This window comes from Panicum virgatum, chromosome 5N (genome assembly GCF_016808335.1).
Source record: "Panicum virgatum strain AP13 chromosome 5N, P.virgatum_v5, whole genome shotgun sequence".
Classification (NCBI taxonomy): Eukaryota; Viridiplantae; Streptophyta; class Magnoliopsida; order Poales; family Poaceae; genus Panicum; species Panicum virgatum.
Genome location: NC_053149.1, coordinates 43,185,682 through 43,212,993, shown reverse-complemented (window position 1 = coordinate 43,212,993; position 27,312 = coordinate 43,185,682). Strand labels below are relative to the sequence as shown.

Below are 27,312 nucleotides of genomic sequence, written 5' to 3'. Positions count from 1 at the left end.
GATGGCGAGTAGTACTAGTTATCCTGATGTTCGTAGCATGGCTTTTAGTAGATCTGTCGTGCTTCGTTGCTTGTCATCTACGAATATCATGTTGTCTCTGTGCAGTCACATTTCAATCTCATGCTAGTTCTTGTCGCATAGAATTAGTTGCACAGAGGCAACACCCTGCTTCTTTTGAGTTTAATAGATCTGATCTATTATGATTTGCTCTTATCTTAAGAGTTGGCGTAATATCTGCTAGGTTAGGCCTTGCAAACGGAATTGATGATCCGGTGGTGTAATAGATGCTTTATCTCAGCCCTGATAGGGATTGTTCCGGGAATCGGCTCTTGCTAGTTCTTAGGCCTCTGTTTTAGGTTGTGGTTTAGTTGTCTGTTATGTTCATTAGGCCTAGTCACGTGTAGGATGTTCCGATCTAGCAGTGAAGCTGTTATCATCGTGGATTAGATTAATTAGATTTAATTGAAGTAGTTTTTTTATAGTTATTTGCTTTATTCATCAATATCCGGATAGACACAGATCCAATCTGACACCGGGACTCGATCGGTTCTTTAAAGCCGATGCAAGAGTCGTCCCGGGGAGCCGACCACGGCTCGGACTTACATTTACACATGTCTTTGTTTGCAGGAAACTGTTTGGAGCACGTTCGCACCCTCCTGATCGGGTATAGGTCAGGTGGCACACCCGGCTTTCCACACATTCTCCGGGCGCGTGACGGAATTGCGGGCCGTCGACGAGGGAGCAGTGCCTGCCAGCGCCCCGGCGACCTCCCGGCTCTTCGTGTTGCCTGTCGCTGCTCGCCGGTGGGTTTCGACCGACAACACATTCTGGCACGCTCGGTGGGACACTTCTTGGCAACAACGTCCACTGCAACAATGACTGGAGCTCAAGATCAAGAACCCACTCCCAAGCCCGTCACGTATGAAGAGATCCCTCCTGAACACAAGAAGAAGTATGATGAGATCAAAGCTCTGCTGGAAGCCGATCTCATCAGCTCTTTTGAGAAGACCCGCAACCATGGCATCAGGTGGAAGGGGTTCTCACTAGAAGGCGCTCTTGACAATGTAGATCTGCCTGCACCATCTGAAGAGCGCACCAGAGCCCTGCGTCAGGAGATGAACTACATGGTGGCCCATGCGCTTCATCGGCACTCTCAGAGCCTGATGAACGAACTCGAGCGCATGGCGCATCGCGTCATCCAGGAGATAATCAAGAACCAGTACTCTCCATCGGGGCCAACCCTGGGGAGTCACACAGAGGAAGCTGCACTGCATTCTAGGCCGCAATTGCCATTCTCATTTGCGGCACCAAGACCACAGAGCTCGCCGATCTACGTCGTCCACAAGATCGGCGGCGATCCTGGAGAAGGCCAGTTCCTCACCGAGCCACCCAAGGAGATTCCGCATGGCTACATGTGCGTTTACATCCCTGACAGCGTCAATCCAACACGCGCGGTGCAGATGGTAAACCCAGGAGCTTCTGGAGCAGACGCAGAAAAGCAAGCGTGGCTGGCAAAGTACGCTACTGGGCCGAGTGCTGAGCCATCGGCCCCAGGAGTTCTTAGTGTGGAGCAGGTCAGTGCAATACTGAGAGACCAGTTCGGCATCCTGCCCAAGAGGAAAGCGATCGGCTATTCCAAGCCGTATCCAAGTGACTATGACTTGATCCCACTACCACCCAAGTATCGGCTTCCTGAGTTCACCAAGTTCAACAGGTCAGAAGGAGCTAGCTCCATCGAGCACGTGAGCCGATACTTAACGCAGCTTGGATGATCTCAGTGTCGGATCCGTTGAGGGTCCGATTCTTCAGCCAATCTCTTACAGGCCCAGCTTTTGGATGGTATGCATCGCTGGCTCCGGATTCAATTCGAACTTGGAGGCAGCTTGAAGATCAATTTCATACCCAGTACCATTCGGAGGCTGCTGAAGCTGGAATTGCCGACCTCGCCCAAGTCAGGCAGAAGCGAGGAGAGACTGTGTCAGAATACATACATCGCTTCAGGGAGGTCAAGAACCGATGCTACTCGTCGCGCATCACGGAGAAGGAGGCAGTCGATCTGGCTGTCCTGGGACTCGCTAAGCCGATCAAGGATGCGGCTTTTCAGTTGGAGTTCACATCTTTGGCGCACCTGGTGCAAAATCTTACAGCATACGAACATTACCATCCTGAGCTGTACCAGGACAAGTTCAAGCGCCATGTAAACATGGCACAGGCAGAAGAATCTGATGACTCTGGCGAGGAGCAAGAAGTAGCCATGGCAGAATGGACCCGGGGGGCAAACCCTGTCCCATGCAAGTGGGTCAAACAGCAGGGACTTGTGAAGGGCTTCGATTTCGACGTGACCAAGGCGGAGCAGATATTTGATCTGCTCCTTAAAGAAAAATAGCTGAAGCTCCCAGAGAATCACAAGTTACCAACGACACAAGAGCTGCAGGGAAGACTGTACTGCAAATGGCACCACTCGTTCACTCATTCCACGGGTGAATGCAAGGAACTACGTCGTCAGATTCAATCGGCTATTGAGCAAGGCCGATTAATCCTGGCTCAACACACGATGAAGGTTGACACAAAGCCTTTCCCGCAAGCTAACATGGTGGAGCTGTCAGATCTCGGATCCAAGGGCCAGGATTTGGCATTCCAGATCAACATGGTGGGGCCCGTGCGCCGCCATGACAAGCAGAGGAGAGAGGCCGCTTCTGGCAAATGGCCGCAGGATAGACGCGAACTGGAATAGCAGCATGTGACCGAAGAACAGGTGCGTCACATCCGCAATCAGCTTCCAGCTTCTAATCGGCTTCTGGAAAAATACCAGGACCAGTACAAGTTGCGCCGCCGATACGAATCGGAAGAAGACGAGTACGAGCACCGCTCAGGAAGGACACTGGGGAGACGCCAGGCTGTACGCGACCACTGGCATTGCCCGTTCTTCAGGTACTGTTGGAATTCCGGCATGATCCGATTGCCTACTATAGATGATTGCTTGGAGTGCAGGCCTCAAGGACGGCAGCAGGACAAGACATCGGTGTTCCGGCGCTTAGGGCCCATAACACGTCATGGTGACCATATAAAGAGGCCAACCAGGGGTGATTCCGAGCAAGAAAAAGAAGAAGACAGGTACCATCACCCACGGTGGTGTCCTGACGGGCTTAATCGGTCGCAGAACTGCAGAGTACAGCGCTTGCGCAATCTGGAAGAGGCGGAAGCAAAGTACCTCGACGTGCTGAGGAAAGCGCGTCCGAATCTCGCAGAGCAAATCAGGCGACCGCGAAGGGAGGAGGGACGCCCTCCGAGAAAAGAGTGGCGCCCCAAGCAAACAAAAGCCGATGAGAAGCCATCGGCTGATGTGAACATGGTATTCGTGCTCCCATCGGAGTTTCGGGCACCCCAACTGGAAGAATCGGCTGTCGCACAGCTGGATCTGGGTCCACAGCCGATCATCTTCGCGAAGCCCAAGGAGAAAAGCTGCAAGCACCTGAAGGGATTGTATCTCAAGGGCTTCATCAATGGCAAGCCTGTGAACAGGATGTTGGTCGACACTAGCGCCGCAGTCAACCTGATGCCATACTCTGTGCTGCGCCGATTGGGTCGTTCTTCTGCCGATCTGATCAAGACCAATGTGATGCTTAATGACTTCAATGGACAGCCATCAGAGGCGATGGGGGTCCTAAACGTGGAGCTGAAAGTGGGTCGCAAGACTGTGCCAACATCGTTCTTCATCGTCAACAGCAAGAGTACATACACAGTACTGCTTGGGAGGGACTAGATTCATGCCAACTGCTGTATCCCTTCCACAATGCATCAGTATCTGGTCCAATGGGATGGTGATGAAGTAGAAGTGGTCCATGCAGACGATTCCAGCGAAGTCTCGCTTGCAGATATGAATGCCTGGGACGCAGATGGACAAGAGCCGATCTCAGGGATCGCCCTGGAAGACTGTGATCGGATCGAGGCGACAAAAAATGGACTGAGGCTGGTCTTATCCACTGGCCTCACAGAGTAGACGCATCCTGGCGTGCTGCGGGATGTAACAGAAATAGAGAGGCCGGTCCCAGCGACCAGCCCCAAAAAATAGAAAAATCCTGTGTAGGTTCAGAATTGCTACATCATGTACACACGATGGCCTGCTCTGGCGGTTGGCCACTCATCGACTATTTGGTTCCGAATGATAATGGAAGTGTGGAAGCGGCCAGCCCATGCGGTTGGCCAAATAATTTTTCTCGTCATCTCCCTGTGTTTGCCGCTGATCTTGTGGATAACGAAGACTCGCCTGCGTTCGCAGCTAGTTTTTCAGATGACGGCAAACTCGGATACGGGTTCACATCAGCTGATGATTTGGAAGAGGTTGATATCGCTCCTGGGGATAAGCCACGACTGACATTTATCAGCAAGAAGTTGGATCCGGCCTTGCGAGAGGAGATGATCGCACTGCTGAAAGAGTACCGGGACTGTTTTGCATGGGATTACACCAAGAAGCCCGATCTGGATCGAAGCATCGTCGACTATCGGCTCCCGCTCAAGAAAGGGTTTCGGCCATTTCAGCAACGAGCACGTCAGATGAAGGCCGAAGTCCTCGAAGAAGTCAAGAAAGAGGTGGAGAAGATGTTGAATGCTGGGTTCATCAGGCCATGCCGGTATGCAGAATGGATCTCTAGCATGGTACCGGTACAAAAGAAGGATGGCCGATGGTGTGTTTGCGTCGATTTTAGAGATCTCAACAGAGCGACGCCAAAAGACGAGTATCCGATGCCTGTTGCAGAGACATTGATCAACGCAGCTGCCGGCCACAAGATGATGAGTTTTATGGATGGTAATGCCGGTTACAACCAGATCTTCATGGCCCCGGAAGACGTGAACAAGACCGCGTTCAGAGTACCAGGCGCGGTCGGCTTGTTCGAATATTTGGTGATGACCTTTGGACTGAAAAATGCCGGTGCAACATACCAACGTGCCATGAATTATATTTTTCATGATCTCATCGGCAAACTGGTAGAAATTTATATTGATGATGTTGTGGTCAAGTCCAAATCAGTTGGGGGGCATCTAGAAGATCTACGTCAAGTTCTGGAACGGACTCGAAGGTTTGGGCTCAAAATGAACCCAAAGAAGTGCGCCTTTGGAGTATCGGCCGGTCAATTTTTGGGATTCCTGGTGCATGAACGGGGAATTGAGATCGGCCTGAAGAGTCAAGAAGCTGTGAAGACGATGAAGCCACCTACTACAAAGAAAGAGTTACAGAGGCTTATCGGTAAAATTAACTTTGTCAGACGATTTATTTCTAATCTGCCTGGACGCATTGAGCCGTTCATGGGTTTAGTAAAGATCAAATCCGATGATGAGTTTCGCTGGGGGGCAGAACAACAACAAGCTTTCGATGAAATTAAAGAATATTTGTCCAAGCCTCCAGTGTTGGTTCCTCCTCAACAAGATAGGCCGTTCTACGTATACCTATCCGTGGGTGACACTTCTATTGTGTCGGTGTTAGTCCAGAAGCACGACGGCCAGGAGAGGGTGGTTTTCTAACTCAGCAGGTGCATGTTAGACGCCGAGACCAGGTACCCTGAAATTGAGAAGCTTTGCCTTTGCTTATTCTTTACATGTACAAAGCTTCGTCATATTTTGCTCTCGGCGGAAACAATTGTCATATACAAATCGGATGTCATAAAGCACATGATGTCAGCTCCTGTCCTGAAAGGCCGGCTGGGAAAATGGATGTTTGCATTGTCAGAGTTCGATATTCGGTATCAGCCTGCAAAAGCAGTCAAAGGACAGGCACTGGCGGATCTTGTTGCAGACAGGATCAGCACAGATATTGCTGCACTATTTGTTCGTGCTTGGGCTATGTTCTTCGATGGATTGGCTTGTGATGATGAATGCGGTGTGGGAATTCTGTTGGTGTCGCCTCGAGGGGCGACTTACTCCTTTTCCATCAGGATGACTGCCCCGTGCACTAATAATTTGGTGGAATATGAAGCCGATCGCAAGGGGATGGAACTGCTCCTTGAAGCTGGTGCAGAAGAGGTGGAAATTTTTGGAGATTCAAAGCTGGTGATCTCTCAGCTCACGGAAGAATATAGATGCGAGAGCGAGGCTCTTTTTCCGATATGGATGCAGTGCCGTGAGTTGATGTCACAATTTAGGTACATCAATTTCCACTGGATACGCAGGACTCTGAATAATGAAGCCAATGATTTGGCACAGATGGCTTCTGGGTACAAAGAGACAGCCGATGGAGTCGACGTAGAGGTTCAGTTTCTGGAACCTGGAGACTGGAGAGCCGATATCTTCAATTACTTGAAGGATTCGGCTCGGGGGGCACCCAGAAGGATAAGACTCAAGGCTATGAAGTATGTTCTGATAGGGGATGACATGTTCTACAGGACCTTGGAAGGACTACTACTTAAATGTCTGGGACCTTCAGAGTCAAATTGGCTCTTGCATGATGTTCATGAAGGAGCTTGTGGTACTCACCAATCGGCTCATAAGATGAAGTGGCTGATTAGGCGATCGGGATATTATTGGCCTACCATGCTTGAAGATTGTTTCAAATATTATAAAGGATGTCAAGCATGTCAGAGGTTTGGCAAAATTCAGATAGTGCCAGCATCAGTAATGAATCCTATCATCAAGCCGTGGCCATTCAGAGGTTGGGCCATGGACATGATTGGACAGATCAACCCGTCGTCTAGCAAGGGTCACCAATGGGTCTTAGCTGCTACAGATTATTTCACAAAGTGGGTAGAGGCAGTGTCCATGAGGTCTGTAGCGTCAAGAGATGTGATCAGCTTTGTCAAAGAGCACATCATCCATAGATTTGGAATTCCTTAGACCATTACGACCGATGGAGGATCGGTCTTTATATCAGAGGAATTCAGGAAGTTTGCCGATGACATGGGAATTAAGCTAATCAGATCATCTCCATATTATGCCCAAGCTAATGGACAGGCTGAAGCATCCAACTAGAGCCTCATCAAGCTCATAAAGAGAAAGATCGATGAATATCCTAGGTGCTGGCATGAGGTGTTGTCAGAAGCTTTGTGGGCATATCGTATTTCATGTCATGGATCCACCAAGACGTCGCCATACCATCTCGTTTACGGTCAAGACGCTGTGTTACCATGGGAGATCACGGCCGGATCAAGGCGTGTCGAGTTTCAGAATGATTTATCCGCTGAACAGTATGCAGCCTTGATGAACGATAATGTGGAGGACCTGACAGAACTAAGGATTTGGTCGCTGGAGAAGATCAAAGAAAATAAGGCTAAAGTTGCTCGTGCGTATAACAAGAAGGTCAGGCCTAAGGATTTCCAGGTTGGAGACTTGGTTTGGGAGGCAGTATTGCCATTAGGAACTAAAGATAAAAAGTTTGGTAAATGGTCTCCAACTTGGCATGGGCCGTATAAGATTGATCAGGTCTTGCCTGGGAATGCATACATGCTCGAGGAATTGGATGGTGTCAAGTTTTCTGTTGCTGTCAATGGCCAACACCTAAAGAAGTATTTCCCGAGCATGTGGGAAGGCGAGTAACGAAAAGCCGATGAGATCCATCTGGCTGCAGTGTAATAGGCCAACACGTTGAGTTGGCCGCAAAAAAAAATCATGACAGGCCAACACGCTGAGTTGGCCAGTAAAAAAAAATCATGACAGGCCAACACGCTGAGTTGGCCAGTAAAAAAAAAGAAAAAAAAAGAAAAGAAAAGAGATAGGCCAACATGTTGAGTTGGCCGGTAAACAAAAAATATATAGTAAAATACATATGAGGAACGAAACAGCCGATGTGTAACCATTGACTTAAGATGTTTTTAAACAAGTACAAGTTTCAGGTTAACAGGCAGTACTAATTGTATCTTGAGCCTATCTACTGGTTCAGGAATTCTTCTATGACATGGATGGCTTCTATACGGACGGCGTCTGCTCGTGCTATGATTGCTTCGTCATCCTTGTCATCACCTGTTACTATCTGCCGACTCAAGGTGCTTATCTCTGCAAACTCTGCTTGTATCTGCTCGGTTATTTCCTAGGTCTCTTGTTCGGAGTTTGCAATGGAAGTTTCTTCGGCCTGGATGAGCTTCTTGGTGGTACGGAACTTTTCTTCGAGTTCTGCCAGTTCTTTCTTCAGGAGGTCGAGTCGCTTCTTGTTGGCAGACATGTCAGCTTTGGTATCTAGAGTTGCCTTCTTCTGGTTGAGGGCCTTGCACTTTTGGGTAATGCCAGCTTTCAGAGAAGCTTGAGAGCGACGTGCTTCCATCCGTTGTTGTGCTTTATTCACTTCTATCCTAAAGAATGGAAGGTTGCTGGCTGGCCAAAGCTTGATTTGCAATGGCTCCAGAAGTTGGGTTTCTATTTGCTCGAAGATGTTCTTTATCTTGCTGGAATCATCAACCAGAGCAGTGATCGGAGCAGATAGTAGATCCTTGATGAGTTGAAGCTGATGTGCCAAGTTAGCCGATTGCTGTAAAGATGATGTTTCTGCTCCTGGGGGAGTCAGACCCATTGATGCCGGGTCAAAGGAAAGCAAACCTAAAATGTCAAAGCCCTATAGACATATCTGGAGTTAGAGCAAGATGCATTTATAAAGCTATCGGCTGATTCAGAATTGGTTTTGTAATGTTACCTGTTCTGAAGAGGTGTTGGGCGATTCAGGAGCAATCGTCCTGTTAGAGCTTGTGTTGACATCGAGAACATCGACCGTATCGGCTTGTTCTTCGTTTGCATTCATCAGTGCATTAGGAGTTGCAGCCAGCTCATGTTGATCCAGGTTTTCTGCATTGGGGATTTCTGCAGCTGCATCCTGAAGATAGAATTACAATCAACCAGAGTACACATGTATGAGATAAAGAAGAAGTTTCAGAGAAATGAGTTACCTGGTTGGTGTTAGACTCTGATGGATTTGGGGAAGCTGGTGCTGGTTTCTTGATCACTCGCCTCGTGATCATCTTCCTTTTCTTGGTCAAGACTCGGGGGGCAACGCTTGCAGAAGTTTGTCTTCACTTGGAAGCCGACTGAAGTCAGTCTGGCTGAACAGACATTATCACTTTCTTCATTGGTGGTGATCCTTTGCAGAAGAGTACATCAGGAGCAGTTGGAAGAAAGTGGAATGGCTTCCCAGTGCTGGTCGTAGGTTCTGGACCATCTTGTTGCTGCTAACAGGATGAGCAGGATTAGCCAAGAGAAAGGGATAGAGGACTTAGAAGAAATAAAGTGCATAAATTCAGTACCTCTTCCTCGGGGATTACATATTCAAGATCGATTTGCTGCAGTCGAGGACCTAGAGCTTTTCTGAAGATATGAGTTTTCCACATGTTCCACCAAGTATCAAAGCCGATTGATGAAGAGGTGAAGGACAGATCGGCTGGTATTGGGATGTGGAGGTCATCAAACATGCTGTAGCATCTTGAACTGGTGAGACTGTCAGGCAGATCAGCTCTGCTCTCCACCAAGTGGTGAATATGGAAGTGGGGAGGGACCTGTCCTAGGCCAAATTGCCGAGCTGCTATGACTGGCTGGTAAGATTCATAACCTGGCTAGATAATTCTATTAGAGGTGCTGATGCCAACAGGGAGGAAGCCAGGGCGGATCATCAAAGAATATAGATGCCGAGTGCTGTCGTCATTGGCAAAGTTATCTAATCTGAAGGCAGTTGGGTTCTCAAAGGATTCAGATTCAGTAAATGGGAAGTAGAGAGGATTATCTAGTCCTTTGTAGAAGACTCTGAACCAATTTGCTGCATCTGTTGAGTTTAATTTACTGCCAGGAAGGTTCAACAAAGCTTGGCCGTAGCTAGTACATCTAATTGGTTTTCCACTCTCATCAGGGAAAGAGTTCTTGGTCAGGCCTTGGAAGTTTGGGATATGGTGCTGAAAGTATAGTTGTGCCCACAACTGAATACACCACCAAGGGCCTCCAGTTCTCAGTTTCTTTTGATTAAGCAAGTTAGATGTCATCAAATGGAGATATCTGTAGGTTTCTCCAAGGAAAAGTTTACCTAGGCCGGTGCGATTGCCATGGGCCAGGTGATAGGCCAAGGGAAGATAGTTCTTAGTCGGAGCTAAAGAAGGACCACAGAAGATGAAGTGCTCTAGCCAAAGATTTAAGAAGGCTGTGTGTTCCTTCTCAGTCACTGGACCTTTTGTTTTCATGTGCTGACTCATGTAAGTGCCCCAGTTTGTGCAGTTAACTTTGGAAGAAAGTTTGAAGGGGACTTCTGTCATTTTGTGAGCAGCAGGGTTAGGAGAACTAATATCTAGGCCAGTGATCATGACAATATCTAGCAGAGTGGGAGTCATGGGTCCATGACCAAAGAGGAAACAATTCAGGGCATCAGACCAGAAGTAGCCGATGGTTTTCAGAAGATTTTCATCTTTGTCAAGGGGTGACAGTGATAAGCTAAGTGCATTGGCTATGTTCAAATCCTGCCACAAGGGCATATGAGCTTTTGCTACTCTGCTGTACCATGTAATCCAACTCTCAGGGGGGTTAGGCCAGGCTTTTAAGCAGTCAGCCCAGAGGTTCAGATCGATGTTTTGACTCACAAAAGGGATCCTATTTGCTTCACAAGAAATCAAATCTATGGGGTTTTCATGGGTTTGGGGGCCAAGACAGAAAGATTTTGGATTGAGGGGATGCGGCAGAAGGATGTCTGACACCTGAAGTTCAGAAATTCAGAAGTATGCGTATGGTGTCATGTTTTAGAGTTTCAGTTTCAAAAGTTTAGTGAGCTGAAGAAAACTAAAGGATTGGGCCGAATATTACCTTCAGGCCGCAGATTGCCGCATCGTCGGTTGCTGAGCTTGTCGTCTGAGCTGCAGAATCTGCCATGGTTCAGATCTGTTGACTCGAGGTTTAGTTGCTGTGGGTTCTGATTCGAATTCCGTCTGCTTGGAGAATTCTTGCTCGAATTTGTGGAGCTTGGTTTTCGAATTATGCTCGGTTTCAAGAGTTTGTCGAGTTCAAGGTGGAAGGAATACTCTACTCTTGTGTGGGTTGCTTTTAGTTTGAATTCCGTCGGCTCTTGGATATTTATAGAAGCCTGATGCGTTGCCATCGGCTTTTGGAAAGTAAATATCAGACACACATAATTTAGGGAAGTCGATTTCATTAATGGAAAGTTCATTACAAGGAAAGCCGACTGTTACAAAGGAATTAATCCTTCGGCTTTATGATCCTACCCCTACGATGCTACCTACATCTACCAGTCGTAGGTGTCTGAATGCCTACGACGCTTCGGGCTTCACGACGGTGCGTCTTCGTCGTCGTCGTCATCATCGCCGTCGTCACTGCTGCTGCTGTCGTCGTCCTCGGCGCTGCTGCTGCTGCTTCGCCCGCCGCCGCTGCTGCTTCCCTCTTCGCGTCCCTCCGTGGGGCTTTGAGGAACTGGTGGGGGTTTCCTCCTGCCGCCGTGTCGTCGCTGGAAGAAGAGCCAATCTCTTCGGAGGAGTCGGCTCCTTCCCAGGAGAAGGCGTCGTCTTCACTGCTCTCAAGTTCCTTTTGAAAGAGGAACTGGAGGTCTTCCTCTCCCTCAGTTGTAGGTTCGTCCTCCTCGGAGGCGACCCCGAAGTCGAACTCCTCTGTATCCCAGTGCAGAGGAGCCAGCGCCTCGTAGGCTGCTGTTGGGTCCCATTCAGGGGTCGGCTCTCGGCTCTCTGAGATAGGTTCAATGGAGGAGGCGGAAAGGGAAGAAGAGGAAGAGGGAGAAGAGGAAGAAGAGGAATCTCCAAAGGAGTTGGAGCCGGAGGAAGAAGAGATGGCCATGGCTAGTAAAGGATTGGGGTTTCTGCGCTACTGGCTCTAGGAGGAAGAAGGAGTTTGCTGTGGAAAAGAGCCGATTCGGGTGAGATTAAATAGTGAAAGGATGGGAGTTGGATCGGCAGTTTCACGTTCTACGAGGAGCCAGTTACAGAGACGTTGCGTCTTCCTTGGTGGTTGCAGTGTGTTTAATGAGCATTAACGGGAAGATGAAGCGGCTGATTGATTTTGGAACTATCATTGCCAAAACCAGGGGGCATGTGTTATCGCCATAAATTAACAGGATTAATTTATGGGCCGAAAGCAAGATGGGTTTAAAGCAGAAGACTAAGAAGACTTGTAAATCGGCTCCTGCGTGAGCATCTGGGCCACATGGGCCATGTATCCTTAGATTTAGTTTAAGATTAGAGATAGAGTCCGATCGGGACAAGATTAGTTTAGATTGTTTCCCAAGTCTCCGGACTATAAATATGTATCATTTGTTATTCGTAAAGGAGAGCGTCATCACGTCTCGCAAACAACAACTCTCGGCGCATCGCCACCCCTAATCCTAGGGTTTCATCCAAGTAAGTGCCATGCTGCCCTGATCGCTTCTTGCGATCAGGGCAGTATTGTTTTTGCTTTTACCTTGGTATTACTCGTACTGAAGCGTTTTTTATGGCGAGTAGTACTAGTTATCCTAATGTTCGTAGCATGGCTTTTAGTAGATCTGTCGTGCTTCGTTGCTTATCATCTACGAATATCATGTTGTCTCTGTGCAGTCACGTTTCAATCTCATGCTAGTTCTTGTCGCATAGAATTAGTTGCACAGAGGCAACACCCTGCTTCTTTTGAGTTTAATAGATCTGATCTATTATGATTTGCTCTTATCTTAAGAGTTGGCGTAATATCTGCTAGGTTAGGCCTTGCAAACGGAATTGATGATCCGGTGGTGTAATAGATGCTTTATCTCAGCCCTGATAGGGATTGTTCCGGGAATCGGCTCTTGCTAGTTCTTAGGCCTCTGTTTTAGGTTGTGGTTTAGTTGTCTGTTATGTTCATTAGGCCTAGTCACGTGTAGGATATTCCGATCTAGCAGTGAAGCTGTTATCATCGTGGATTAGATTAATTAGATTTAATTGAAGTAGTTTTTTATAGTTATTTGCTTTATTCATCAATATCCGGATAGACACAGATCCAATCTGACACCGGGACTCGATCGGCTCTTTAAAGCCGATGCAAGAGTCGTCCCGGGGAGCCGACCACGGCTCGGACTTACATTTACACGTGTCTTTGTATGCAGGAAACTGTTTGGAGCACGTTCGCACCCTCCTGATCGGGTATAGGTCAGGTGGCACGCTCGGCTTTCCACACATTCTCCGGGCGCGTGACGGAATTGCGGGCCGTCGACGAGGGAGCAGTGCCTGCCAGCGCCCCGGCGACCTCCCGGCTCTTCGTGTTGCCTGTCGCTGCTCGCCGGTGGGTTTCGACCGACAACACATGCCTTGTGGGCATGTGGCATACCTTCATTCAGTATGCATCTTTTTTGCTTTCTCTTTTTTTTTGACATGCCTTTTGGGTATGTGGCATACCTTCTTTGGGTATGCATCTTTTATTTCATCATTTTTTTGTTTTCATAGTCCACATCCTCAATGGTCACTTTAGGGAGAAAGAGTCATGGTATGTCATGAAGTTTTATTTTATGGGTGGATGGCAATGTTTGCTATCTTCCAGTGTAGAAGTATAGCATGTGAGTGAACGTGTACGGGATCTTGATCATGAGAGTATGACAAGTCTCTAACAAGGGTCAAAGAATTTGACAAAACTCAAAGCAAAGTCAAACTGCATATGAAGGTTTGAGCATGAAAATCTAATTTTGGCTTTGGTAGGAATTTTCATTAATTTGAGGAGACAAGCTATTGATGATTTTTTTTCGAAAAGAAATTCCAAGTACTTTGCAAGGAAGAGCATGGTTCCGTTCATCCAATCATATCACATTAGTCAATCACTTAGATAGCTTGGGGTCCCTATGAAGATATATGTTCACAAGAACTAGAAAGAATGCGAGGAATAAAGAGTATGCAAGTTTATTCATGAAAGTGCAAGGAGTGCATAGGGTGATAGGTGGTTCATTGAGTTTATTTTTAGTGATTAGCATGAATTCATTTAAACTCAAGAACTTAGGGAGTAAGAGGAGTGTTTGTGAGGGATGTGTTGCACATACCATCGCTTGTAGAGGAAAAAGAGGGAGCTGAGCAAACTCAGAGGTGGTCTGGTTGAACCAGAGGTTCGGCCATCCTTCTCTAAGTTCCATCTGTCCTGTTCTTTAACATGTTGAACTGTCGATGATGTGCAACATGTTTGGGGGAGAGATCTTGAACGAATTTGAAATTGGTGGTTTTGATAGACCTCCCCCACACTTATTCTTGTACCTGTCTTTATTCAAAGAAAACAAAAGTGGAAACAAGAAGGGACTCTATCGGTTTTAACACCGTGGAGTCTAAACTTTATTGAATCAAAGAACATTACTATATGGAGCACTAATTTTTATTTTATTTATATTCTTTTTTATATCAATTTTGATGTTTTTATTTATTCTTTTTATTTTATTATAAATTTTTCTTTTCATGGCAAGTTTAAACAAGATGGGTAACACAGCAGGGTGGAGACATGAGGCAAATGGTGCACGAGGTGTGTAGGATACTTACCCGAGAGAACTCGCCAAGCCTGGAACAAAAATTCAAGAGTTAAGCTTCAAAAACATGAAACAAAGCTTTGCTTTTGTTCAGCTTGGTTCCTCGTGCATCTGTCTTCCAATGGGACCAAGGAGCGTTGTGTTGGTGATGGAGTTATTGTATACTACTCTTTGGATATTTATTTCCTTCCCTGCAAAATGTTAGTGGACAACAAATATTCTAGGAATACTTAAAGAATTTTGAATGGAATTTTTTATTTGTTGTTCGCATCCATGCTTCAAGGAAAAATCAAGTTCAAAGATGCAATGAGCATGGATCCCAAAATGCTTGCCAACATTTTATTTCATTTTCTTTTTGGGGGAGAGAGGCTTCTTCTTTTCTTTTTTTACAAAGGGTTTCTTTTACTTATATTCATCATTCACCAATTTTTTTTTCATTTTAGCAAAACTCAAACAAGACCAAGATTAAATTGCATGCACAATGCACATGGGCATTTGGTAGAGTGCACAAACTGCACTTTTGAAACGCGACTTATGCCTCCTTTGCGTGTTGTGCAAATTTTATTATTTGAAGCACTTCCGAGCCTTGCCTTATCTCCAGCATGAACTTGAGGATTTTACCCAACAAATTTGAAAAGTTTCTTGCAGGGGTTTGTCCAAAAAGATATGCATCCAAAGTTTACGGTAGTATTACTCAAAAGTTCATTAACCAAAAATTTGACACCATGTCTCATTTTGATTAAAGAAGGCTATTTAACATAAGCACCATGCTCAATTTAAAAAGCCTATGGATGTACCGTATAAATACATCCAAACCAGAGCAAACGAACGTACAAAGGAAGCAAGAATTTGCATGATCAAGCTCTATGAAGATAAACATGAGTAAAGGATTGGTGAACCATACCTTTGCTTACCAGAGTATACTTACCGCCAGATGGATGTCTTGAAATTGTTGGAGCGATGGTGTGTGATACTCTTGCCTCGTGTGTGCAAACCTTGTTCATTAGAGGCATGATCCGTTGGCACAATGCTTTATGATTGGGGAAGCAAGGTACGTCTCCCTTTGCATGTGAGCAAGTGCCGATCTGAGTGGAGTAGCAAAGGCTTGGAAAGGAAGAGGAGCAGGGTCCTTGATTGTTTGTGTGCATGAGCTGCTTGTGTGTGTGGAGCCATGGCTCTCACTCACTCTTTCCTTCTTCCTTTCTCTCTTTTTCTTTTCTCTCTCTTTATTTTTTTTCTTTTTTTATCACTCTCTCTCTTTTTTTATTTCTTTTCCTCTCTTTTTTTTAGCAAGCTAGGTCTAACGCCTTCTTGAAACAAAGATACTCCTTTGGATGTTTAGAACTTTGCAACGAGACGCTCACTGATTTCCTCCACACTTGGACTTTTGTGTGTAAGTCAAGTGTGCAATGTCGGGGTCTCCTTTCGAGTGTGTTCCAACTCCAAAGATTATTAAAGTGTTCAGCTGATGCAGACCTCATGTTCTCAGGCATCGTATGTCCCTCGTTCTTCATAGTCGCCACCTGAAATGGTTAGAACCAAGAATACCTGAAGGTGCATACTATGCTTAAAAACATGTTCTTGCTTTTTTTTAGGGAGAAAGATTTTTTTTAAGGTTGCTCCAGGCTATCTCCCGGCAGTGCTTTGTTTATGGTCGCAAGCTCGACCATGGGGATCCCTCTTGCAGCTGCCAATGGTGATGTAGTTCCCAGCTTAACCACCATTTGTTGATTTGTCGTCGTTCAAGCTGCAAGGTTAGTGCACAAATGCAACAACGAGCCCTGCATAGATATTATGATATGCAGAACCCAAAACAACCATCCTAAAGGGCATCTATGAGGGGAAAACCTAAGATGGTCGTATGGCTCGTAGCGGCTTGGCACATCAGAAGATCTCGGAGAAATCAAGGATGAGCATGGCTTTTATGATGAAGCAGAAAGGAACATCTTGCTCATAGTGTGAGAGGCTTGATCTCCGGATAGAGCGACACGAGAATGTTCATAGCCCCATAATGAATGAGAATGTGTAACTCTATGGGCCAATGGAACGATTCTGAGTTCGGATCATGAGGGGAATGAGTATTTTTCAGCTCAACCCCTCATTAGGATGAAAGCCTTGCATGGAGACAAAGCAATCCATCCTAAGCTTGCAATACAAGTTCATTTGAAATAAAGGGTGATCATAACTTCTATTGGGCATCAATCAAAATCAAGGAACATGATGTGAATTTTGAATCACTTGATTTGATTGGCATCGATCGGAAATCGAGGATTTGAATGTAAATTCATTTCACTTGATTCGATCGATATGTCCCTATGATCCCTTGACCGAGAGATGAGTCCTACGGACTTACCGCATGGTGGTCAATGTTGAGGCATATTCCTCGGTGAAAACACCCCGGAGTTTGCCTCGACACAGGAACATTTCAGGGATGAATCTCATAGCCGGATGAGGAACTAGGTCCTGTAAGGATGGCTCTAAAGACTCACCCCAAAGGGATGGAAGGTGTGTACGAGGATAACCTTCCAAGGGTAGCGGGGGTAGAGGTAGAGATAAGAAAAGCAAAAAGGTACGAAGACGAAGTGGGTAGCGGGGGTCAAGGTAGAGATAACAAAAAGCAAAGGCTAAGAGATTTTTTTTGGAAGATAAAGATACGAGGACCAACTAGGTTTGAAGTTAGAACAACAACTGTTCCCCGGCAACGGCGCCAGAAAACTTGTTGGGTATTTTAACGATACGAAATAAATCCGCAGGCGCACGGATACCGTCGTAGCTTTCACCCGTGAGTATTCAAGGGTACCGTATCCACAAGGAACGTGTGTGCACTAACTCCAAACTTAGTGGGTCCAAGGACACACCAGGATATGTGGCGAGTATGGAGAGGATTCCTGCGGTAGCACTAAAGATGAGTTAAAGGTCGATCTCTCGGGCAGAATACTCGCTTCGGGCACCGGCTTATCCCTAAAATGGTCAGGAGACTCCGGCCAACAGGTCTACGCTATATCCGAACGTGGAGGACAACTAAGGACCGACAGGGCTGTCACCACCTGCGGCCTACCTCACCGACTGTGGGATATAAGGCAAACGAAGGTAACCCTTAGCCCAGACACCACGTCTGCGCTACTGATTACTACTGCAGTCTAACTACGTCTGTTAACCCATAGCAAACTACAGCACTCCGTATAAATATGAAGCGACGAACCCGCGAGTAAGAGAACTGATCTCACTCAAGCAAATGTATTATGCAATACAAGAACCATAAATACTAACTTACTCTTACCAAAGGAAGCCAGCATCCGTAGAGGTACAAGATCGGAGAAGACCGCCGACAGGCCCGGCGCTTCCCCGAACTACTCCTCACCCTCCTCCTACTCTAAGCACTAGCCTATGCAGCGCTTCGCCTTTGGAATGGAGTACAAGTATACATCTTGGTGGTGTGTGTGATAGGGAGTGAGGGAGGCTCCTTTTATAGCCCAAGGAGGTCGGTTCCCGCCAAAAATAAATATGGAAACATATGGGAACCGCCTTATGTGGATAAGATTAGTCTTCCGGCCAAAGCTCGGGCCATTTGGCGCCAAAGTGGGGCTGGCCGACCCTGTGGTTCGGTCGGCCCACAGGTGCCACCTTTCGCACCGCCTTTCGTCCTGGACACTGCCAGGTGCGCCCCCAACTTGTGTATGTCGGTGCCGGTTCTTTGTTCGTCAGTTTTCTATGTCAAATGGGCCTCTTTTGGATGTGTAACACAGCAGAGATGTTTTGTGTCTCTCTGTTGTGTCTTCTGCGTGTTTTCATGTTATTCCTGACTTGTGTCCCTACAATCAACAATTCACCAACACTCGTGGAATTCGTTAGTAATAACTCCTACCACTATTGTTGATGTTCATTTTTCATGTCTTTATGCAGGAGTTGACAGCATATATTTTGGACTTAACAGCCGTTAACACTCCTCTGTGACGTAACCCTTCGGAATGCTTCCTTCTGGACGAGCCCGATTACGAACGTATTTCTTTAGGACTGCAACGTATCGTTCAAAAGGGAACATATTATTAAGGAAAATAGGACCGAGAATACCAATCTCTTTGACCAGGTGAACTAGAAGATGCGTCATAATATTGAAGAATGATGGAGAAAATATCATCTCAAGACTGACTAAACTTTGGACAACATCCTCTTGTAGCATGCTTAAACTCGATGGATCGATTGCCTTCTGAGAAATTGTGTTGAGAAAGGCGCATAGCTTTATGATTATTGCTCGAACATTAGCTGGTAGAATACCTCTAAGTGCAACTGGAATCAATTGCGTCATCAACACGTGACAGTCATGGGACTTTACGTGTGCGAATTTCTTCTCTTTCAAGTTCAGTAGCCTCTTTATGTTTGAAGAGTAGCCTAATGGGACCTTGATACTATTCAAATAGTCGAGCATACTTTGCTTCTCTTCCTTACTAAGAGTGCAGCATGCAGGACCTAGGTAATGACGTCATTTATCCCTTTTTTTCTGGATGTAGGGCGGCCCGTTGTTTCATACGTTGAAGATCTTGCCGCGCTTCCAATGTATCCTTTGGCTTACCGTAGACACCAAGGAAGCCTAGAAAGTTCACACAAAGATTCTTTGTTAGGTGCATCACATCAATTGCGTGGCGGACCTCTAAGACTTCCCAATATGGTTACTCCCAAAAAATACTCTTCTTCTTCCACATAGGTGCACATCCGTCATCACTCTGCACTGATCTGCTGCTAGGTCCTTTTCTGAATACTACTTTTATATCTTTGACCATTTCAAATACCATTTTCCCACAACGGTGCCTAGGCTTGGTACGATGATCTGCCTTTCCATCGTAGTGAGCATGCCTCCTCCTTATTGGGTGCTTGATCGGAAGAAATCGATGATGACCCATATACACGATCTTTCTACAGTGCTTTAGGTACGTGCTGTCAGTTTCTAATAAACAATGGGTGCATGCCCTATAACCCTTATTGGAATGTCTGGAGAGGTTGTTTAGTGCTGGCCAATCGTTGGTGGTTACGAAAAGCAATGCATGAAGGTTAAAATGTTCCTCTGTGTGCGCATCCCACATACAAACACCCTCCTCTTTCCACAACAATAGAAGATCCTCAATCAGTGGTTTTAGATACACATCTATATCGTTATCGGGTTGCTTCGGGCCGGGGATAAGCACCGGTATCATAAGGAATTTCCGCTTCATACACAACCAGGGAGGAAGGTTGTATATACAGAGTGTCACAGGCCAGGTACTATGGCCACTACTCTGCTCACCGAAAGGATTCATGCCATCTGTACTTAAGCTGAACCTTATATTCCTCGCATCATTTGCAAATGTTGGGAATGTTCTGTCCACCTTTCTCCACTGCGACCCGTCAGCAGGGTGTCTCAACATATTGTCTTGCTTATGTTCTTCTTTGTGCCATCGCATCAATTTAGCATTCGTTTTGTTCGTGAACAAACGTTTCAGATGTTGTATTAGAGGAAAATACCACATCACCTTGGCAGGCACCCTCTTCTTGACACGCATCCCCTCAACGTCGCCTGGATCATCTCGAGGGATCTTATACCGGCATGAATCCAAATTTTCATACTCACCTCGATATAAGATGCAGTTATTAGGACAAGCATGTATCTTCTGTGCCTCTAATCCTAAAGGACAAACAACCTTTTTTGCCTCGTATGTTGTCTCCGGCAAGATGTTACCCTCGGGGAGTAAGTTTTTTATAAGTTTCAGCAACTCCTCGAATTCCTTGTCAGACAAACTATTTGATGCCTTCCATTGCAACAATTCCAATGTGGTACCTAACTTCTTTCTGCCTTGTTTGCAATTTGGGTACAACAATGTTCTATAGTCCTCCAACATACGCTTCAGATCTCTCGATTTCTTTTTTGTTTCGTAAATTTCCTCAGCTTCGCGCAGCATCTGACCCAGATCATCTTCTACATCGTGTCCTTCAGCATCTTCTTCAAGCTCATCCATTGCAGTGTCATCAAAAAAGGCGCCGTAATTGCCTGCAAAGTCAGGAATCCTGTCATCTTCTTCTTCATTATTATCCAGCATTATTTCTCTTTCTCCATGCTTGGTCCAACATAATAGTTCGGCCTGAAACCACTACTGAACAAGTGACTATGGATGGTTCTTGATGATGAGTAATCCTTCTCATTCATGCAGTTTTTGCATGGACAACAAACGAAACCACCGTACTTGTGGTTCTCAGCAACTTTTATGAATTTATGCACACCATCGATGAACTCCATTGAACGCCGGTCCGTCATGTACATCCATTGCCGACTCATCTGGGTTCACATTTCATTTATTAACATCAAACGAGTGTCAACATAAACCATTTGTAAATAAACATTAGAAGTAATAATAATAATAAATTGAATTAATCAATGATTGATTACGAAACAAATTAAATTGGAGTGTCATCAAAATTATATACTATAAATATATATTATACATGCCTAATATTAAAATAAAATAATCCAAATCCTAACTATATATATAAATAAATAGTTATCTTATGCCTAATAATTTATATAACAATAATATGAAACCATAAACTAAATCGGGTCCAAAAATATATCTACAAATATTTATCATGTATATAAACTAAATCAAATGCTAACTACATCCTCCAAATTAATTTGCTAAAGTATTGAAAACAATTTTACTAACCTTTTAAAAAAATTGAAAATAATCGCCCCCCTTCCCTCACTCAGCTGCCATGAACAGTGAGTTCACGGCAGCTTGGAGGGGGGAAGGGGGCGGGGTATTTATAGTGGGGGCACAAAGACACCGGTTGGTGCCTAGCAACCGGTGCCAAAAGTTATTGATCAGCACCGGTTGAAGGCTCCAACCGGTGCCTATAACCAGGGCATTCAGTGGCATCGGGTTGTGGCATGACCCGGTGCCAATGTCTGCACCAATAGCACCGGTTAGTTCCACCACCCGGTGCCATTGATGCACCCTCCATTTGGTACCGGCTCCTGGCATTAACCGGTGCCTTTGTCAGTGCATTAGCACCGGTTTGTGCCGTGGCGCGCCTTGCCAGTGCTCAGCGCAGGTCAATAGTACCGGCTATAGATGCAGCCGGTGCGATGTCTCACATTAGTACTAGTTCAAACAACAAGTGGTACTTTTGGCCTGGATCTTTGGCCTGTTTTCTAGTAGTGTCCAGATGGCTCAGTTGAAAGGTATAAGGCTTGACTTGTGGCTCGGGGTTTCTCTCAACAATATGGGCTCAATTATGAGGAAACATTTAGCCAGTGGCAAAAATCACAAGTGTTTGAGTCTTGCTCGCATTGACTGCTTACAAGTCTTGGAAGTTGTGGTAGACGGATGTTAAGAATGCATTCCTACATGGCGAACTTTATAAGGATATCTGTATGGAGCAACCAAGAGGCTTTCAGAGCAAGATCCACCCCGAGTACGTTTGTAGACTGAAGAAGCCTCTCTATGGCTTGAAGCAAGTACCGTGAGCATGGTACAGGAAGATTGGTGAGTTTCTTGTGCATAGTAGTTTTAAAGTCGCTCCATCAGACTCTAGCTTATTCATGAAGACCAAGGATGGTAGACTAGCAATAGTACTAGTCTATGTTGATGACTTAATCATCACCGAGGACTATTCTGAGGAGATACAAAGGACAAGAGAAAATCTCTCAGTCCAGTTTCAAATGAAAGAGCTTGGAGAGTTGAAGCACTTCCTTGGATTTGAGGTGGAGCGCACAAAAGGACTACTTCTGTGTCAACAAAAATATGCCAAGAATCTTCTACAAAGGTACGGGATGATTGACTGCAAGCCCATGTCTACTCCTATGGATCCCATGTGAGGCTACAAGAAGATGAAGGGAAGGACTTGGAGGATGTGACTATGTATCGACAATTGGTCGGGAGCCTTATCTATCTTACCCTGACTCGGCCACATATTTTCTATCCAGTTGGAGTGGTCAGTCGATACATAAGCAATCCAAAAAAGCCTCACCTTGAAGCAAACAAGTGCATCCTCAGATATGTTAAAGGCACCATCAAATTTGGTATTCTATACAAGGAGACAAAGGATTGCTAGGTGATGGGATATTGCCATGCCGATTATGCTGGAGATTGTGGCACATGACGATCAACCACATGATACTTCTTCAGTCTTGGGTCAGGACCCATATCATGGTGCAGCAAGAGACAACTCACTGTGGCATTTTCAAGTATTGAAGCTGAGTATCAATCAGCAGCAATGGCAGCTCAAGAAAGCACCTGACTTAAGCAATTGTGCAAGGACCAAACACATAGAAGTCCAATACCACTACGTAAGGGAAAAGGTCCTTGAAGGTAAGATCAAGATGGTGCCTACAAAGATAGATGAGAATTTGCTGACATCTTCACAAAAGGTCTAAACAGGGCAAAATTTGAGAAGTTTCGAGAAGCACTCGGCATGGCCTGCAAAGCAAATCTGGATAGAAGTTTGCCTTGAGGGGGAGTGTTAGAAGAATGCAAGACAACCTTCTAGAGTATTCTCTACAAGGCAATAAGAAGATATTTTCATAGAGTACTCTAGAATTAGTAATAAATAAATTAGAAAATTTTGTAATATTTAGGAATTCTCTAGAAGGGGGGACACATGTCACCACCATATGATCTGTCTTGGCCTACAATTAGAGGACACCCACCTTATCATGCCATCTATCCAAGAGTATGGTAGATGAGAAGGGTGAGTGCTAAGATAGCCACAAAGAGAGAGCGTGTTGTGTACTCTTGTATAATAATATTTTGTTGTAATAAAGCAAATGTTTTGTAAGTGTTAGTCTCCCAATTTCTAAGTACTTAGTGTATAAGTTGTGATCTATCATAGGCTGGTTCTGCCACCCAGGATCACAAAGGGTCTGGACTTCATCGTAGGAAGGCTCTGCCTCCCGGAAGCCAGCTTCATCTGTTGGTAGGCTCTGCCACCCGGAAGTGAGAAAGCAGCTCTATCGTCGAAAGGACCTTATACACTAAGTAGCTAGAAATTGAAAATGCTAACCGACTCTAGAGTGAATTTGTGTATCTTAAGTGTAGGTCCTTAGCATAGTGCGTATTATAGCCACGTTGGTTTCCAACAAAACCCATGATAACTTGTCTGGGTCACTACATATGCATATTTCCATTTCTTGCATTTAAGGCAGACAATAGAATGAAACACTGCTAGTTAGACTGAACAACTACGGGAATTTCCTTATTTCCATTTCTATGGGTGCCGGAAGGGGAAAACAGGCAAGTCTGATTCAACAGTCAACAATAGCGAAAAACTACTAGAAGGCAATGTTGTACTAGGTGGTTCCGTGGTGGTGGTAGAAGTGAGCTAAGCCCACCCTATCTTTCCTTGTCTCAGACAGCATCAACGAACTCAATACCAGAATGTGTAATCTGAAGGAACAATGAAAATAGGAACAAGTTGTCAGAAATGAGATGACAATGAGAGGAGACATGTCAGATGCCAAAATTAGGAAGACGAATAGATGAAGCACGCATTTTCCAGAATATCCTGACCCGATGTGGGTGTTGTCATACAGAGCAGCTTGGAGCTGATCTCTCAATTCGGTGAGGGTCTTAAGGTACTCGATCCGCGTTGTCTCTTTGTCCCTGAGCGCGTGCTGGTTGAGCTCCTAGAAACAGATCTGCGAGTACCAATTGGCTTCTCTTGAGCCCAGTTTAGCCTAGTGGCTCAACTTCCTCTCGGTAAGAGCAACGTCGTGGTGTTCAGGGATCTCCACATTGCTCTGCACTGCAATCGATGATTCAGCAAACAATAAAACAATGCAAATGATGATTCAGCAAACAATGCAATCGTGTGCAGCAACGAGTGATGCCGAGGATTTGAACAATCCATCTCAACCAATCTCCCTCCACCCAGCCAACTCCACCAAATTCAGAAAATAATGCAAATGACGATTCAACAAACAATGCAATCGAGTTGAGCAGGGAATGACTCCGACGATTTCAACAATGCATCTAAACCAATCTCCCTCCACCCAACCAACCAATCAAATCTGGATTGAGCAGACAACAATCTGTTTTGCTGCACTACCTGCCAAAACCAGTCGGCTTCTTTTAGCTTATTCCCTCTCGTAAAATACTATTGAAACAACTAAAAATAGTCGGCTTCTTAAACTAGCCGAACAGAGTTAATGCAATCGAGAATCTCAACTGAAGCATGGTAGCATACTCACCAGGTACAGGATCTATGGGTAGGGGAGTGTTCGGTTGTCGATGGAGGGGCCGACACGAACGAACCACCTTCCTCGTTGCATGTAGCCTTGCACGTCGGCAATCTTCTGGTGAGTTGCAGCGAGACCGAGAGTCTTCCTATCGATAGCGCGCTCAACTTCCTCGATGGCGACGTGCAGAGCTGCCTCCGCCTCAACCTTCCGCGCCACAAACTCGGGGTTGAAGACCTTGAATGCCACCCCTGCTATCCCTGCACGCATCTGGCCCTGGATCTTGATGGCGTCAGCCAGTCTAGTCCCCTTGGGCATGCCGGCATGGTGAAGTGGGAGATCGTGCGCCGCCTGGTTCGTTAGATATATAAACTTGTGTTATGCTCGTTTATTGTTTTTTGTCACGTTACTTGTTTTGATTAAGCGTGAGCTCAGCTTGTGGCTTATCCATAGCTAAGCGCGTCCGGCTGGAGACGTGGTTGTTCACGTCGCGGCCGTGGTGCACAGCATGATCTAGCGTGCGGAATGTCGCACACATTCAGCAGATCATGGCGTGCACATGCAGAAGCTGAAGACCAAGCTCTGCCTTTCTTTCTTCTGTCAGTTGTAATTGCTACAAATAAGAGAATGAGAAATCAGACAAAGCTGCAAGTTGTTTGCGGCGCCAAAAAAACTCTCGCGTTGAGTTTCCACCCTGTGTTTATCGACTTCTTGAGCTTTCTGCTCTTGGCCGGAGTGATTCCGGCTGACATGGTTGACCATCACTCCCCCACTCTCTCTTGCGCGTGCAAGCAAAAATTGGATCCAGGTGTTGGGCGGCGCCGGTGGGGAAGAAGGGGATAGAAGCAGTGCGAATTGCAATGGCATTTTTTATTCCGGCGGCAGTGGTCCCTTTTGTACCAGGCGATGGCTTTCTTGACCTCCACATTATGGCTGCGGGTGCCCCACAGCTCTGATTTGCTTTCACATCAAGATCTTAACGGAACAGGCCCGGGCCCAAGGGGGTACAGCCTGTGCGGCTGCACAGGGCCCTCAAAATTCTGGGGTCCCATAATTTCAAGTAGCCCATTAAGTAGTCTAGCTTCTTGCCTCCTTCCTACCGGCCCAAATGTGCAAATGGCCAACATATAGCCCATGAGTCATGAGTTACTTGCCGCCGGCCTCCGCCTGTTCATTGGCTCGTTGGCTTTGCTGTCTGCCGATTCATCTTCAACTGACCGGCGACCGTCCCTCCCTGCGCAACACGACGACGCCGAGGCGGTGAGGCCACACGCACTCACGCTGTGTCGTGTGCTGCTGCGGCGCTGCCGAGGCAAACGGCCAGATGGCGCACGGCTGCAAGCACCAGTCAGAGCTGCAGAGCGCAGAGGCAGGACGATTGATCAGGCGACTAGGCTATGTAGAAGGTAAATACTAAATAGATGTTTTTTTATTTTTTTAATTCCCTAACTGACTACATGTACTTGTATCCTTTCAGTTTGAATCTTTAATAGATTAATTATAATTTTATTCTTTCATCTTTTATGTTAGAACCAGTGATATCGATTGATGATTGAAGTCATGTCTTCTGCAAATCGATCTAGAAAATATGATTGCAGTAGCCAAAAGCATAAAAAGAAACAAAGACTAGATGATTTAACTCAATCCCAGAAATGACCTATGGATAGATTTATTGTGAAAGAATCACTAGTGTCCTCCAATAATCATATACTTGATCAGAGCCCTGCACTTGATAGTAATGTTGACAATGATCCTAGAGATGGTGATCCACAAACAGAAAATAATGTTCGGGTTGAGAAAGTTTCTATTGGTAGTACAAACATTGAGATTGTTGGTAATGGTGCTAATGTCGGAGCCACGTGCACTAACGTTGAGATGGATGATAATAATAATGGCGATTCTTTTCAACCTGATATATTTGATCCAAGATATTGGGATTCACTTGATACTAAACATATTGACATTTTGGCGCAAAAGGGTCCTAAAAGAGACTTATCGATTCAGAAAGGTCCTAGAGATAGATATTCTAGAAGGTTTTCTGCACTATTTTACAATAGAAAACTACCAAATGGAGAGTATTGTGATAGAGATTGGCTTGTCTATTCTCAGGAACTCGATAGAGTATTTTTCTTTGGTTGTAAATTATTTACAAAAGGATACCGAAAGGGACAGTTGGCAAATGAGGGGTATAATGATTGGGCACATCTTGGTACTACACTTACAGAGCATGAGACAAGTGCAGATCATGTTTTGAGTATGACCACTTGGTATGAGTTGCGTAGTAGGTTGCAAAAAAATCAAACTATTGATAAGGCTGCTCAGCGACAACTTGAGAGAGAAAAGGATCATTGGAGAAAGGTTATATTCAGAATTATTTGCATTGTAAGATATCTTGCCAAGCATAATCTAGCATTTCGTGGTACTAATAGATGTTGGGTATTTTAACGACTGCGAAATAAATCCACAAGCGTACGGATACCGTTGTAGCTTTCACCAGTGAGTATTCAAGGGTATCGTATCCACAGGGAACGTGTGTGCACTAACTCCTAACTTAGTCGGTCCAAGGACACACCAGGATATGTGGCGAGGATGGAGAGGATTCCTATGGTAGCACTAAGGATGAGTTAAAGGTCAATATCTCGGGTAGAATACTCGCTTCGGGCACTGGCTTACCCCTGAAATGGTCAGGAGACTC

The 27,312-nt window shown here is 45.6% G+C and overlaps 1 protein-coding gene across 1 annotated transcript in view; it reads right to left on the bottom strand.

Annotated features, from left to right (window-relative positions):
- LOC120674822 overlaps positions 1-24,935 on the bottom strand; it is a 40,976-nt gene extending 16,041 nt beyond the window's left edge. Inside the window, exons 1-3 of the mRNA XM_039955934.1 lie at positions 24,697-24,935; positions 14,430-14,448; positions 8,612-8,788 (exon numbers count right to left, since the gene is read on the bottom strand). Coding sequence (XP_039811868.1) covers positions 8,612-8,788; positions 14,430-14,448; positions 24,697-24,935 — 435 coding nt within the window. The remainder of the gene's footprint in view (positions 1-8,611; positions 8,789-14,429; positions 14,449-24,696) is intronic.
- Between the last annotated feature and the right edge of the window lie 2,377 nt (positions 24,936-27,312).